This window comes from Sarcophilus harrisii, chromosome 4 (genome assembly GCF_902635505.1).
Source record: "Sarcophilus harrisii chromosome 4, mSarHar1.11, whole genome shotgun sequence".
Classification (NCBI taxonomy): domain Eukaryota; kingdom Metazoa; phylum Chordata; class Mammalia; order Dasyuromorphia; family Dasyuridae; genus Sarcophilus; species Sarcophilus harrisii.
This window is the reverse complement of record NC_045429.1, coordinates 23997394-24012288: the sequence shown is the minus strand read 5'-3', so window position 1 is coordinate 24012288 and position 14895 is coordinate 23997394. Positions and strand designations below refer to the sequence as shown.

Here is a 14895-nt window from a genome sequence, read left to right as displayed (position 1 = left end):
CCCAGTCTTTGCTATCACTCCCTTTCCCTTCCCACCAGGCTCATTTGGGGAAACATGTTAAATTCTCCCCTAGGCAAGAACTGGCTCATTCTTCCTCTTTGAACCCTTGGTCTCAAACAGAAGCCAGCACAACTAAACACTTAATAAAGATTTGCTGAGCTGAATTATTCTCTGGAATAGCCTCTTGGCTACAGTGTGTAAATTGCTGTGCCCTCCCTCCCAAACTAGACCTTTAGGGAGTTACCTGGCCTTTCCTTGAAGAAGCCTATTAGAGATCACAAATTATTTTCAAGCACAATGGGATGGTGATGAAATAAAAGTAGGGGTGGGAGTAGGGAGTATAATCCAAGGAAGTTAATGAAGACTTTATTTTAAGAAGAAAGTATTTGGACACCTCTGTTCTTACTCCCTCCCCACTCTGTTCACAATGACCACTTAGAGTTATTATTTTTGAGTTGCCTTGTTTTAGTGGGGTTTTTTTTAAATACTGATCTCAATTTCCATTTTCAAGATGGCAGTTCACCCTATCAATACCCGGTTAGATGATCAAAAATCACAAACCAAAGTTTTGGCTAATTACAGCAAACTCAAGTGTAGGTTTGAAGATTTATGTGTATCCTTTTAAAAAGAACTACATCCAAAAGCACATCACAAAGGGAGACTTACTTGCTTATTCACTATACTATTCCTTTAATTTAAAAGAAAAACTAATTACTATTTTTTTTTCCTATCATCATCACAACCAACCTCTTCACATCTTTGCAAAAGACAACAGGAACTTTGGCATGAAAGTCAGACTCCACCTCTGAGTATAATGCTGATAAGGAAAAACAAAGAAATGTAAGCTCCATGGAATCAACAATTTAAGTAACATGCCATTTCTCAGATAATTCATTTTTTCATTATTGGCATTGGGAGGATCAACTGTTTTCCCCATCCCAGAGAGCCCTCCATTTTGTTAAACATGTTCTCTGGTAAGAATTGGGACTTTCTTAAACTGACTTTACAAAGGAATAACCCAATAGCCCACGAGAGTCTCCTGGTGACTACCTACAATGAATGGGTTAATAGTTTAAGTTTTCCATCTGCATGAGAACAGGTTATTAACACTGCTGTACAGTTAGTATTCTTGCTGTTGCATGGATCCAGGTCCTGTCTTACCAATGGCCCCAGAATCAACAGGATATTGAATGTCTGCCTATCCCATTCCTTTAACCTTCCACTACAGACCCAATAAATGCCTCAAATATACAAAAATGGGTGATTTGCTATTTTATTTTCAATTTACAAAAGCTAGCCAGTACTGGTCAGAATAAGCTGGAAGAAATCTGGACTAATGATTTGTGAAGAAGATTAATACGTTTCTAACTTGATCCTGAACAGGGGCACATGGTAAGTCTGGGGATTAAACAGATCGGTTTGGGTCCCACTTGCCTATTATGTTTTTTTTAACATTTTTCTGTAAGTCATAAGAGTCTATGTAAAAATGATTATATCAAGAAACTGTTGAAAAATTACCCATGCGTGTTTTGTCAATAAAAAGCTATAATAATAACAAACAAACAAACATACAACTCACAGTTTGCTTTGGGACAATCTATGCTGAGTTCTGGGGCACACAAAGACTATCCAATTAGCATATAAGGCCTTGCTTGGAAACAGATTCCTTACCAATTTTCAGGATCTTTCTGCGAGCCAGAGCAAATCAGAAATCTGGGGCATGTTTATTGTGTGTGCAAGATTCGAATCTGAGGTTTTCAGTACATGCTTAAATGCAGTTAAACTAGGGCTATAAAACATCTCCAAATTCACAGAAAACTGTATTTACTCCATTGGTATTTCCCTTTTCTCAAAGTCTCTCACTATGTCCCCCCTTTTACAAGTAGAAATAGTTCTCTGTCCTGGTCTAAGGACTTCTGCTTTGATAGTATTCAAAATAAACAAACAAAAAACCCAAAGAGGTTGAAACTTTTAATATAACTGCTTCCATTCTACTTATTTTTGACTTTTCTAGGTTGGAAATAATCTTTTCAAGAATTAGCATAGCTACTACTTAAATCCTAGGATAAATACAATGAAAGAAATAAATGACTCAAATGTGCTGAGGATAGGCATTTAAATTTTGTTAGCTACATAAGCAATTTAAACTCAAAATGTCCTATCACACCCTTCTTTGGAAAAAGCCAATTTAAAAAAAAAAAAAAAAAAAACAACTTACCACAGTTTTTTAATATGTCAAGCACCTGAATCAGAACATCTGGGTGACTCATCTAAAAAAATTACAAGGTAGAATCAATATAGGTTTACAAGTCCAAATGGTAGAACATCAGAGTAAACTCAACTTCATGAAAGGGCATTTTAATACAAAATTACCATCATTTTAATTTAAAATTACAGAAATGAAAAGAAAATCAATATGTTTTATGTTTTTATTTACCATCTATCTCAATAACAGAAATAACCCTTTAGCAAATGATGTGGGCTCTAGTACTTAAGCACCACCACAAGGTGGTGACTTGTGAGTCCTTAGAAAGAGAAGTGATTTTACAATTTCATTGCAAAAGCAAAGGGGATAGTCACTGCTCTGAATGCTTGTTAGGGATGATTTGGCATGAGAACTACCAGCAGACTGCCAAGAGGCTTACCACCAAAATCTATTGCAAACAATAAGCTTGTCGGTCTTAATATTTAATATTTATTAGACTGTCATTAATGAAAGAGATGACTCCACTGGAATAGAGGCTGTGACATACTCAAGTTATGTCAGAACCAACCTCAAAAGCACATTTTATGACTTAATAATCTGATTCGAGATCCTTACACACAAATGATTTAAAAAAAAATTCCACTGCACCCAGGCCTGGCAGTGAGGAAGAACATGAAAAGGCCTGCACTTGGCAGGCAGGAGGCACAGGAGGAGACTCCAGCTGCCAAGTGACACCCCTGAAGGTCAGTAGGTCAACCACTTACCTCTCTAGCCCTCCTCTGTGGGTCCAAAAGGATAACAGTCTAACCGACTCCCAGAGTTTGCTGGGAAGAAAGCTTTTTGTCACCCTGAGTTGTTGCTATTATCATAATAATGGTCAGCTCTAGAAGAGGCGCCCACTCAGGCCTCTTCTGTTAAGGAGCATCTGCACGGACAAATACTTGCAGGACTCAGGCCTAAAGAGACTACTGTCCTCTTACTTTGGGGGAAATGATATCGAACAAAAGGGATGCATAGAGATCGAGTTCAGAGGATCAGTGACAAGGTACTTTTACAGCTACTTACCTTGGATGGAAATTTTACATCTATATTAACATCACTGCTTTTAAAAGCAAACCTAGTCAGAGAGGAGCCATACAGCCTAAGCGAACAGTCTGGAAGACAAGAGAAGGGCATTAGGCATAAAACACACAAGATGACAGTGCCCTAAAGAAATCACAACAAACCCACCAAGATGTGCCTCTTTCCGTTTCTCTCCTTCTCTAACAGGTGAACTCTGACCAGCCACAAGACCGAGATACCAAGGCAAGGAAGGCTTAGCTGTCAATCTCAGACTTTACTTTGATTTTCATTGACAATTTAACTGGGAGAGAATGGAAAGAGAAGGATTCGTGTACACTTGGCTACCCACCAGGGAGACTCTGGCCACCTGGCACCGAAACTATTTACTACTTAGAAGAGAACAGCACATCTGGGCTGGGAGGAAAACCATGTCCACTCAGGGTGGATGAGTTTTCCAATGCTGAAGTACAGCCAAGTCATTAATAACCACAAATGCCAATGGCTGCCATCGGGATCTTCTCAGATGCCATGACTAATATTATCTTAGAAGAGAGGTAAATGGGAGACAATTGGGCAGCTCGTGCCACCTCAGAATTAATCTCAAGGGGATCAGCCTGAGAGATAGCGCACATCTGGGAGCCTGAGGATGAGTGGGACAGCCTGTTCTATGACTGAGGCTAGAATGAACAATGATTCGTTTTGGAAAGGCAGGGTGTTCTCACAAACTGTGATTTTCTATCATTCTCTTCTTGAAGCAGAAAAGCTCTTGTTATCAAATGATGACTGAAAATGATCTGGCTAAATCAAAAAGGTACCGGTGATTTTCTCTTTCACATTTTTATAAGGCGAGTCTTTAAGACTGTTTAAGGACAAAAGGTCAGCTATTGGGAGATGCAGGACTGTATGGGAGTGCACCTGCCCTGCTGATGTCCAACACAATTCTTCCAGCCTCGGCAGATTCTTTGATGAGTTGCCATGGCCAAAAACAATCATCACCTGGTGGCAAATATTCTGCCATAAGCCTTCCCAAACTTAACTGATTTTCTCAGCTGCCATTTCCATGGGCCTGCAGACTGATCAGAGCTTTCCTGTGCCACAGGTCTGAGGGCCTCGCAAAGAAGGAAGACCAAATGTGCTGATACTTCTCATCCTGGGATCTGGCTACCCCCAAGCAATGGAGAGGGGATGCTTTAAATAACACTTTAACCCGCTACTTAAGCAGAAATGTCAATGAGAACTCAACATCTCTGTCCCAGTCAAAACCTAATTGATCGCCTATCTTCTTGCCTCAACATTAATGCCCTTACGTCTTTTATTTTCTTCCATGGAACCCTCTGGTCCCTTTGTTATGGGTCAGAAGTCTCCCCCCACTAAGGGGCAGGCATGGTATGGTGGTCATGTGATCCCAGGCCTCTGAGGGGGGAGCTGTTTCTCATCCATGGCTCCAGCTAAGCGAGAACAGGCTCGCAACTACGCTGGCTGCAGCAACCCACCAGGGCTTTTTCTCAAGGGCTACGGAAGGGGCTGTTGGATCTCTAAGAGGAGGGTTTAAGCTCACAATTCCAATCCTGTGGATGCTGCTGCTAAGGCAGGGATGCGTTCTAGTGGCTGCACATTTATTTACTTAAATCCTCTCTGTCCCTCTGTAAAACAGAAACAGCTCTTCACTGTGCTGTAGATAAAATAATACAAAAATATGACTCTCACAGGAGTCCCTGCAAGGCAGAGAAGAACTGCTTTTTAAAGTAAAAATTTTAATTTAAACTTTTTTATGATAGAGAAAACAGGGGAAGAAGATGATGGGAGGCTCTGTGTAAGACCTTTGAGGAAAAGCCCCTGATTGAGGATGATGATGATGATGATGATGACGGTAAGCCTCTGTACCTGGTAGGCGCTGCTGTATAACCTTTTCCATTTCGGTCACAATTTCCTGCCGGAACCCAAAGTCATTGTCCGAAATCCCTTGTTCTTTTGCTGCTTGCATAAGGGTGGAGCTCAAAGCAGCCAGCTGGGCAGGGGAAGGGGGTGGCAGGGCTCGTAATTCATTTTCTTCCTGTTTTTCCTATCAGGGGACAAAAAATTATAAGGTGAACCTATGAATACAGGAGGCAGCGTAAAGATGCCTAGAGGCCTCTGAGTTTAGTCAGAGGGCCTGAGTTTCAGTTCAACAAACATTTATGAAGGGCCTACTGCGTGCAAGGCCTTCTGTTAAGCACCAGCTAGGAATCCTATTTTATCACCTCCTAACTTGGTGACTTAGAGTGAGTCCTTAATCTCTGCACCTCAGTTTTCTCATCTATCAGGGTGAGGGGCCTGGACTAGATCATCTATACCTAAGGGCCCTTCCAGCTCTAAATCCTATTTCCAATTCAATTAAAAAACAAAACAAAACAAAACAAAACAAAACAAAAAGACATTTACTAGGCACCTACCAAGCACCTATTAAGCTTAAAATCTAGGAAGGAGAGGCAACATGTACTTAAGTTAATATGATAATTTCAAGAGGGAGAGTCCAAGGCATCAGGGAGGAATCTGGAAAGGCTTCACAGAAGAGGCGGCTAAAAGAAGTGGAAGGGCTCACAAAGGTCCAGGGGAGGAGAAAGTGCATTCCAGGCCCAGGAGACAAGCACCCAGAGGCAATGGATAGAAGGTTAGACTCAAAGAACCACAGAGAGGGCCAGAGATGTCAAAGGGAGACCAGAAAAGGGAGAAGAGAGGAAGTGTCAGGGGAGGGGGGATTCCTCTTTTACTTGAGAGGAAACAGCTTTTTGAGTGGGGATGGGTCATGCTGTCAGACACGTACTTTAGGAATACCAATTTATAGGATTCTTTGGAGAAAGGCTTAGGACAGAAGGGAAGGGAGTAAGCCTTGATCTAGCACCTCCTAAGTGCCAGGTATTATGCTAAGGATTTTAAAAATATCAATCTGTTTGATCCTCACAACCCTGTGAGGTCCTCATTTTAAGAGACTAAGTGACTTGCTCAGAGTGACCCAGAGACCCAGGTCTCCAACCCCATGTGCATTATCTACTGAATCACCTAGCTGCCTCTTGAGAGCAAAGAGACTCAATGCTGAGAAACCAATGAAGAGGGATTGCAATAACCTGAGGAGGGTGCAAATGAGTATGGAAAGAAGGGGGAAGACACAAGAGATACTGTGGAGGCAGCAGCAATGAGACTTGCAAAATGACTGGCCACAGGGCCTAGGGGAAAGGGAACAAGGAAGGATTCTAAGGTCTCCAGTCTGGGTGACCTGAAAGGCACCAATGGGCAAAGCGGAAGGAGGAAGACAAAGTTGTGTTTTGTTTAAAAGGAAGATGGAAAGTCCAGGGAGCGCTGTCTGATAGCTGGAAACCTGGACGTAGGAACAAAGAGACAGAGCACAAGGGCCCAGGACACAGCCATGGGACACAGGGAGCGGCAACGGGCAGCTCTCACTAATGAGAATTTGGATCAGGCAAACAAAGGAGGAAAGGCAGCCAGGTCGGAGGAGCCAAGGGAAGAACATTGTGGTCAGAAGTGAAGGAAGGTCAGAAGTAGTAGCAGCAGAAGGAGGACGACTGAGAAAAGGCCTGGGTTTGAGCAGTTAGGGGATAATGAGCATATAGAAAAACTGTACATGGTTTTAAAAAATTCCTATTGTGCTGAATAAAATCAGAATGCCTCATTCTTTGCCTCAAACTACAGCATGGCAGGTGCAACGGAGCAGGTGTCTGTGTTTCGGATAAGACAAGAAGACTCTGTCTCAGCTGCAGCTTGACGTCCTCTATTATCATTGTGAGACAGTCCAGCTGCAAAGTGGGCACCCTCGTCCCTAGGAATGGGGGAAGAAGGCAAACTTTTCCGAAAACACCATCTAAGCGCATCCTCTCCCATGCCAAGGGGCTCTGGGAAAACACAGGATGGGTGGATTTCTCGCTGGAAAGGACCTTAGAGACCATCTAATCCAATCTCCTCATGGCAAGCAGAACACAGGGGAGGTAAGGAAGCAGTTAGTTCCACGGGAATGTTTCTACATGAGCAATAAGCAATGTGGTGAAAGTAAGCAGACAAGCTCAGGGAATTAATGGCACGGGGAAAGGCACCGATACTCCCGCAGATCATTGCTGTCCACCAGTGGTGGGTACCTCAGGCAGCAGGCTGTCATTAATGTGTTAGAACCATACCCCACCATCACAACATCAGGATGAAATAACAGCGGCTGGGGCGACATTACATATTCTCTGCCTCTACACGATGGATCGTCACGTGGTTCATAGTAAAAGCGTCTGAGGCCCTTCTAACAGGCGGCAAGCTTTTCTCAGGCTGAGCCCAGACTAGACCGTCACAACTGCTCTGCCCTAAGAGAAGTTCCGAAGCTGACTCGAGTCAAAGAGTCTAAGGGGTCGACACCAGCCATGACCAACTTTATGAATGATCCAGGAGGAGAGAGCTCGTCCCGTCGCTATTCCTATTTCCAGGCAGCCCCTCCCGCCAGAGGTTAGTTCATTGTTAAACTAAAAGTCTCTCTGTAATGAAAGCTTGGCTAAAGATAGAGCTCACCTAGCCTTGGGAACTCTAAAGCCAGGGAAGCAAGATACCTCCCTTCTTTAAACGTCCTTGGGTTTATCTGCAATTCCCAATTAGAGTACGCTTCTTGGCCAAGCACTTAGGTTTGCAGGCCCGCTTTTCTTCTTAAAGGGTTCAACCAACAGGGCATATTAGCAGCATGTTTAATGAGAAGATGATGCAAGAATACTTTAACAAAATTATTTTCACCTACACATAATGCTTTGTGTAGACTGGATCCCACAGGACCACAAACAGCTGACTGGGAGGTGGAAAATTCAGTGGGATGAGCCAATGGTCCAGTTGTTGGGAGAGACATGGAAAGAGCGAGCCAGGGATCATTGGATCTGGTGTTTTTAATAGATCTCTGCTCTCATATTGTTGAGTGATGACAGGTTCAGATGAATGAATAAATGAACGAATGAAAGAAAAATAATGTTACATGACATGTTCTGAATAGTTTGTTGGGTAGTCATGGAAATCAAATACAAAAGGCAGTTAAGTCCCTAGTACAATGCTAATAAGGTACATCAGAGGTACCCATGGAAGTAAGGAAGCAAATTCAGAGCCAAATTTTTTTTAATCATTACCTATACCAAATTATTACCAAAAGGCATAAAAAGTCTACTACCCCCAGAAAAAGACACCAAATTACCCACATGGAAGCAGCAGCTGTGGCCAATACAACAAAATGGCCCCTGGCTTGTCACTTCACACCCTTTTTAAGCTGGTGACCCCCCAGCCTGGAAGAGGAGCACTCTGCTCCTTACACAGGTCCTCCTCCCTGACCATCACCATATGGAGTGCTGCTCCTACTTAAACATTCAGATTTTAGAGAATGCAAAGGGACTTTACTTATACTCTGATTAAAAACTCGAATAGAACATTCTTTTTTGACATGAAAATTTAAGAAACAAACAAACAAAAAAAAAAACTTACCGTGATATTTTTCTTATGCCGTTTCTCTTTTATGTGCTTATGTGCTCCCTGGATATTTTCAATATGAACTAAGCATAATTTGCATAGATATCGGCAATTGGTGTATTCCGGGGAGCGCTGAAAGAGAAAAGTGAAGAGGTAACAGAAGACATGAAGCCTAGAAAACACCCAAGTTGGGCTGTTCTCAATTAAATCAATTGAATCAACAAATCAGACCTTCAAATGCACTTCTCTGAAGGTTAGGAAGAGGCAAATTTAGTAGGAACCAATTTAGGTGACAGAAAAGTGAAATGAAGTTGGGAGAAATGGCAAGTCCTGCCCCCTTGTCAAGTAACTCACCTGCCCAAGCAGAGGCTGGGAAAGAGGTGCTCAGCTAAGTGCTCATGTGGCCAAGACTGGGGCCCCGAGGAGGGTGCTGCTGCTCCCCCCCCAGCACTAAGGGGGTGCCACTGCACTCGCCAGCAGGCTCTTATGCTGGCCCTGCCACATTGCTCGGTCAGATGGCTGTCCGGGGTCTTTAGGAGTGGGAGGAGTGAGAGCATGCTGCCATAAAGCGGAATTCAGCCCGCGCCATCTTTCCTTTAAGGCTGGTGTGTTTTACAAGAGTGACCCCGGTCTAAGGGATGCTATCTTTCCTGAAATACCCCCTCCCTCCATAATTAAACATACTTTAGAATGTAAAACTAGAGACACCACGGACCATTTCTAAATCTGCCTTCATTGATACTCTTGACTAGGTTCAAGAGTATAGCCTCAAATTTTATGGTAACATAATAGTAATGTAACGAGGTTACAGAATAGCTGGTTCTACCAGACCTAATCAGACAATATGTGTTTGTAGGGAAAGAGAAGAAGAGCATGTGACAGGATCGCCCAATCTAAGTCAAGGAGTAGAGTCTGTCCCCAAGAGCTTCAGGACCAAGATGAAGTCATCTGAGACTTTCCTCATTTGTGATCTAGTGGCCACAAGGGCTGGAGTCCTCCCTAGCTCACTAGGTGCTTTTATCAGCGACGAGATAAATGAGGAAGCTGGAGTTCCCTGCCATGAGGCATCCGGGTCACTCCCAGGAAGGCATGCCCTCCCCTCTCAGAGCCCCTCCTCCTCCGGGAGACCTACACCCTACTTGGAGTGCTACTTTCACTTCTCTCTTCGGTACAAAGGCCTTGCTCTGCCTAATTCAGGGTGCTCTAAGGGCCAGGGCACCTAACACAGACAAAAAGCACCCGCTAAGCTGTGAGATGCCCTCCTAATAAGAGACTTCAGTTATGGCATCAAACGTGAGGGCGCTTTGCTTAGATGAGGCCACTGGAGGCACTATGGGCATTTATAAGCCAGAAGGGATTTGGGAGGGACAATCCTGCTGAGTTTTAAAAAGCTGAAAAGGGAATTGGAGTCCCCAAACACACTGTACATGTTAGGTTGGAAACATGGCTAGGATTAAGAGAGCAAAGTGAAATGACAGAGAAGAGGGTATGGGTCATGTTCATATTAGGTTCCTACTAAGTAAATGCCCCAAGCCAGCAACATACCATATCCCTCTCCCTTGCCATCTCTTCTGAACCAGCCCTTTACCAATCACAACCTTGTTCCTTTATCCCAGGAATATACCAGGCTGCTTCCCACTGCCAGCAGCCAGAAAGAGCAGCTGAGAACAAAATGGGAAAGGGGTGGGCCAGAAACACTGAAAGGAGCACTGGGGATACCATTTCTGGGGTCTTCTTCAATCTGGAGGCCTTCTGTAAGGCTGGTCCTCCTGCCTTTTCTCCCTCCCCTCTTCTCCCCTCCTTTTCTTTCCTACCTTCCACCCCCACCCCCTCCCTGGGCCTAATGCTTCTACTCTTCTCTGACTGGCTAATTTGCCATTACCTCCCTCACTCCAAGTCGGAGCTCTTCCTATTGGAGAATTCTTCCCCAGACCCTTCTTCCCATATCAGGAAGGGCCATCACCCAAACTCCCATGAACTCCCTCCCAGCATGATTTCTGTCCAACACCCTGGCCCTTGATCATGAACTCAGTCCTTAGCTCCCCACTTTCTCAGGGATGAATGGCAGAGGAAGAGGCGTGTCTGAGCAAAGGAGGCAGCCAGGAACCGAGAAGTGTGGAACCCACAACCACTGACCAGGGAGGAAGAGGGCCAGCCCCCAGCCCAGTAGGGACAGACATGCAAGGAGAAGAATGAGAAGCTGCATAGCCCCGAGTTCCCCAAGAAGCCAAGGAGGATAGTCTACTTTTTCCAGGCGAAAGATGTAATCTCGTTCCAGGCGTTCCTCGGCCTGCTTCAGCCCCAGCTTCTGCTCAGGGGTCAGAGTCGACTCGTCAATCGTGGTGGCGTTTTCTAAGTAATCCAGCTCCGAAGGAGGGTCTTTCGGTGGCTCAGCACTCTTCAGTTTACCTGGAGAAGGAAGCAGGCAGGAAGTCATCACTATCAGGAGGCCTGGGACATGAAGAAGAGGAAGAAGGTAGCTGCCATTTCCGGGGCAGGAAGCCTGCTGACCCACTCGGAGTAGAAGACCAAGGTCCCCCCGAGGCAGCACAAAGCATGACACTCTCTTCTCATCAGATGCTCACTGTGAGGAGTGTGCTAGTGCCCAATTTTACACCTGAAGCAGCTCCAAACAGTCCAGATCTGCCCAGGATTCGGACCTGGTCCTGCTGCATGTCCTGGTCCCTCCTCTTCTCCTAGCACCTCAGTTCACCTGCTGCTACTGCCAGAACCTCCCTGGAGCACACCCACTCCTGGGGGAGAACGTGAAGAGCACCCAGAGGAGAGCTGGAGGAAAGCCACACTCGGGTCTTTGGGGCTCTCACCAAATACTCCAGGGCAGAAGGCCAGAAGCACAGGGGAAGAGGGACAAGGGGGAGATCCACATATGTGAGGACCCAAGGAACTGACTTGTTCCAGACCAGCCCTGAGTTAACAGCCAAGACAGGAACCATCTGATCAGAGGGTATTCTCTCATGGCCAATGTTGGGCTCAGAAGCACACAAGTCCTTTCCTGTTCTTGGCCCCAGAACTCCCTGCCGTTAGTTCTGGGGACACAAGACAAGACTCTGAGATTAAATTCACTTCTGCATCCCAAGAAACAAACAGAGAACACTTTAGAGAGTAAACAGTTTTTGAGCCGCTGCTGTCACCACAAGGTATAACAAGAAGAACAGAGGGCCTGGCACCCAGGAACATACACTCCCTGAGGGCAGGGCCTTATTGCTTAGTGCAGTGTCTGGCATGTAGAAGGCCCTGCATGGCAGTTTCTATCTTAACTCTGTTACTACTCGGTGACCTTAAATAAATTATTGTGCCATTGAAGCTTCAGTTTCCCCTTATGTACAATGAGGGGGGGGCTGGACCTTAGGATCTCGGTATTCAAACTCAACATAAGTCTGGCTGAAGAACTTGTTCTGTTGCCCAATCTTCAAGAGCCCAGGGTTACTTGCCAGCCCTAAGATACCAAAATAGGACCTTAGAGAAGATAAATTAAATACTATATCTATCTATCTATCTATCTATCTATGTGCAGGAGGAGACAACAGGAAGGAAAACTCTCATAATAAGGCCACTTTTTACAAAAGACATCACTTTAAGATTCCTTTTAGAAGTAAGTTTCACTAAATTAGTTTGAGACCTGGTCTGAGCTACAAAAATCCAATTCCTATGTGCTTTTTCAGCAATCTATGCACTGTATGAACAAGGGGTCTATCCTTCTGACTCCTCTCTAGACTCTGTAGACTCTCCTGTCCTCAGACCTGCTCAAAAACATTCCTCCACATGTGGAGGTAAAAACACAGGTACCTGTGTATACCAAATTTCCAAGTCAAGTCTAATGGTGCAGACATAACCACCAGCAGCCTTCACAACCAATTTGATTAAAAAGCTCAAAGGTTCAGCCGGGTTACCCAGGCAACTGGATCCACAGCCATGAGTGAAGCTGCGAGGTCATTTGTGGAACTTGACCTACTTGAAGAACATTATTGATTACTATTGTTCCATTAAAACCACATTACAACAGAATCAGACGTCTCTGTTCTATGAGTTACCTGCGACTTTTTCTGAGGAAGACAAAGCCATTAAGAATAAAAGAGAAAGCAGAAGTGAGAAAAAGGGCTGGGAACAACAACACCTGTGAGAGAAACAGGCTAATAAGAGGTCAAGAACATGGGCCCAAGAGCAGGCAGGCGCCAACTTGAGGGCTCAGGAAAGGTTTCATGCTTCCTTGTCGCTGGATCAGAATCGATCCCTAGCACTCTGGCTATGAGCTCTAAAGTGAAATAACATTTGCTCAGACCTCATTAATAGGATTAGACAATTTTCACTATATGGAAAAAAACAAAAATAAGATTAGCGAAGCAAAGGGAGGGTTGTCAAGACATCTGGAGTCATTTCCCTTGTATATTTATTTAAAAACCACTGCTCTCTCTAGCCCCCCAAAGACAGAGGTCGAGCAATAGACTAAGGGAGCCCTCAGTCTGAATCCTGCCTGTAACAGGTTTCTTAGGAGCTGTAGGAATCTGGCCAAGGCACTCTCTCCACTCCCATTTCCTCATCTGTAACACAGGGATAATAAATAGCATCTCTACCCCAATTTGAGAGCATCAAATGGCAGAATATGGACAAAACACTCTGTAAACCTTAGCGGGGAGTATAAATTTAAGTTGCACTGGAAAAACCGAGCAGCCATTTGTTAGCTTAAGTGAAACTAATAAATGTGCCTAGGCTTAAAAGTAAATAAAATCAAATTTAAAAATATTATCTAATTGAAAATTTTCACTAGGGGCAGCTAGGTGGTGCAGTGGATAGAGCACCAGCCCTGAATTCAGGAGGATCTAGTCTTGGACACGTAACGCGTCCTATCCGTGTGACTCTGGGCAAGTCACTTAACCCTAATTGCCTCAGCAAAAAAGAAAGAAAAGAAAATTTTGTTTTTACATTGTTCACTGGACTTGAAATCAGGAAAGCTGAGCCTGAGCCCTGCCTCCAACACTTCTACCAGCCATTCAACTTTGGGCAAGCTACTTTCCAACTTGGAGCCTCAGTTTGCTCATCTATAAAAAGAGGGTGTATTGGGCCAGATACTCTAAGGATATGGTCTGATCGGAGGTCTTCTTGAACACTGAAAACAGGAACACAGCTTGTTCATTTCTACAACCAGCCAGGATCAGTATGACTGTTTCCTTCCAATTTCAGCGCATCAGGAAAAGTTACCTGGGACAGATGAATCATTCAAAATTCCAATGAAACTGGCATCAAAACACTCAGGAGACATGGCCAATGTATCATTAAGCAACAGCTGGGTTAATTATAAGGCTAAATGGGGTGCTTAATGAGTCCGAAATGAAATTTAGAACTAGATCGTTCTCAATGGAGTTGGAAGCAGTTTCTACCTAAATGCTACATTTGTTGAAGGCATTACTACTCAGATCTCTATAGACTAGAAATAGATGGGATAATCAAATAATCTCTCTCACTTTCTTTTGGTCCTTCATCCTCTCAAAATCAGAAGGAATCTGATTTACAATGGACAGAAAACTGTGTTTAGGGAGTGTGGAGAGGTAGGTTTCTATCAACTCTAACCAGTCATTTCCAGACATAAGATAAAGCTCCTTCCAACCCGAATATTCTATGAATCTATTTCTCAAGCTGTTTAAGGGTAATTAGGTTTACTAAATATGGACAAAGCATTGGAACTCTTAAAAAACAAATAGGGACCTACCAAGTACCTATCTAAAACTATAGCTGCATGCTCACTAAGGACCTAAATGAGGTTTTTGAAATAGTTTTTGAAGGTATAAAGTCAAAAGCAAAAATAATCTTTAAGATCAGTTAAAAGTAGGGCAGCTAGGTGGCGCAGTAGATAAAGGAACTGAATTTAAACCTAGCTTCAGACACTTGAAACTTACTACCTGTATGACCTGGACAGATCACTTAATAACCCTGCCTCCTAATCACCATCTCCTTGGCTCTTCCCCCCAAAAGATCAGTTAAAAGTAATATGTAATTATTAACTAACATCCAACATTCAGATCTATTATGAAACTGAATTTAGCTTTAAGAGGAAAATATATCACAAAGACTTCTCTTTGGAAACAAAGGTAATTAAGCAATCCAAATTAGGAAGCATTTCTAACGGAAATTTCTTCTCT

At 43.8% G+C, this 14895-nt stretch overlaps 1 protein-coding gene across 6 annotated transcripts in view; it reads right to left on the bottom strand.

Annotated features, from left to right (window-relative positions):
• TUT4 (terminal uridylyl transferase 4) overlaps positions 1-14895 on the bottom strand; it is a 62918-nt gene that overhangs the window by 34372 nt on the left and 13651 nt on the right. For 4 of the 6 annotated variants that reach the window (XM_031969111.1, XM_031969114.1, XM_031969113.1 and 1 more), the window contains 7 exons: positions 10986-11149; positions 8756-8872; positions 8031-8183; positions 5153-5330; positions 3272-3360; positions 2219-2270; positions 748-817 (listed from right to left, as the gene is read on the bottom strand). In XM_031969111.1, the coding sequence (XP_031824971.1) occupies positions 748-817; positions 2219-2270; positions 3272-3360; positions 5153-5330; positions 8031-8183; positions 8756-8872; positions 10986-11149 (823 nt within the window). The remainder of the gene's footprint in view (positions 1-747; positions 818-2218; positions 2271-3271; positions 3361-5152; positions 5331-8030; positions 8184-8755; positions 8873-10985; positions 11150-14895) is intronic. The other 2 variants (XM_031969115.1, XM_031969116.1) reach the window with 1 other exon arrangement.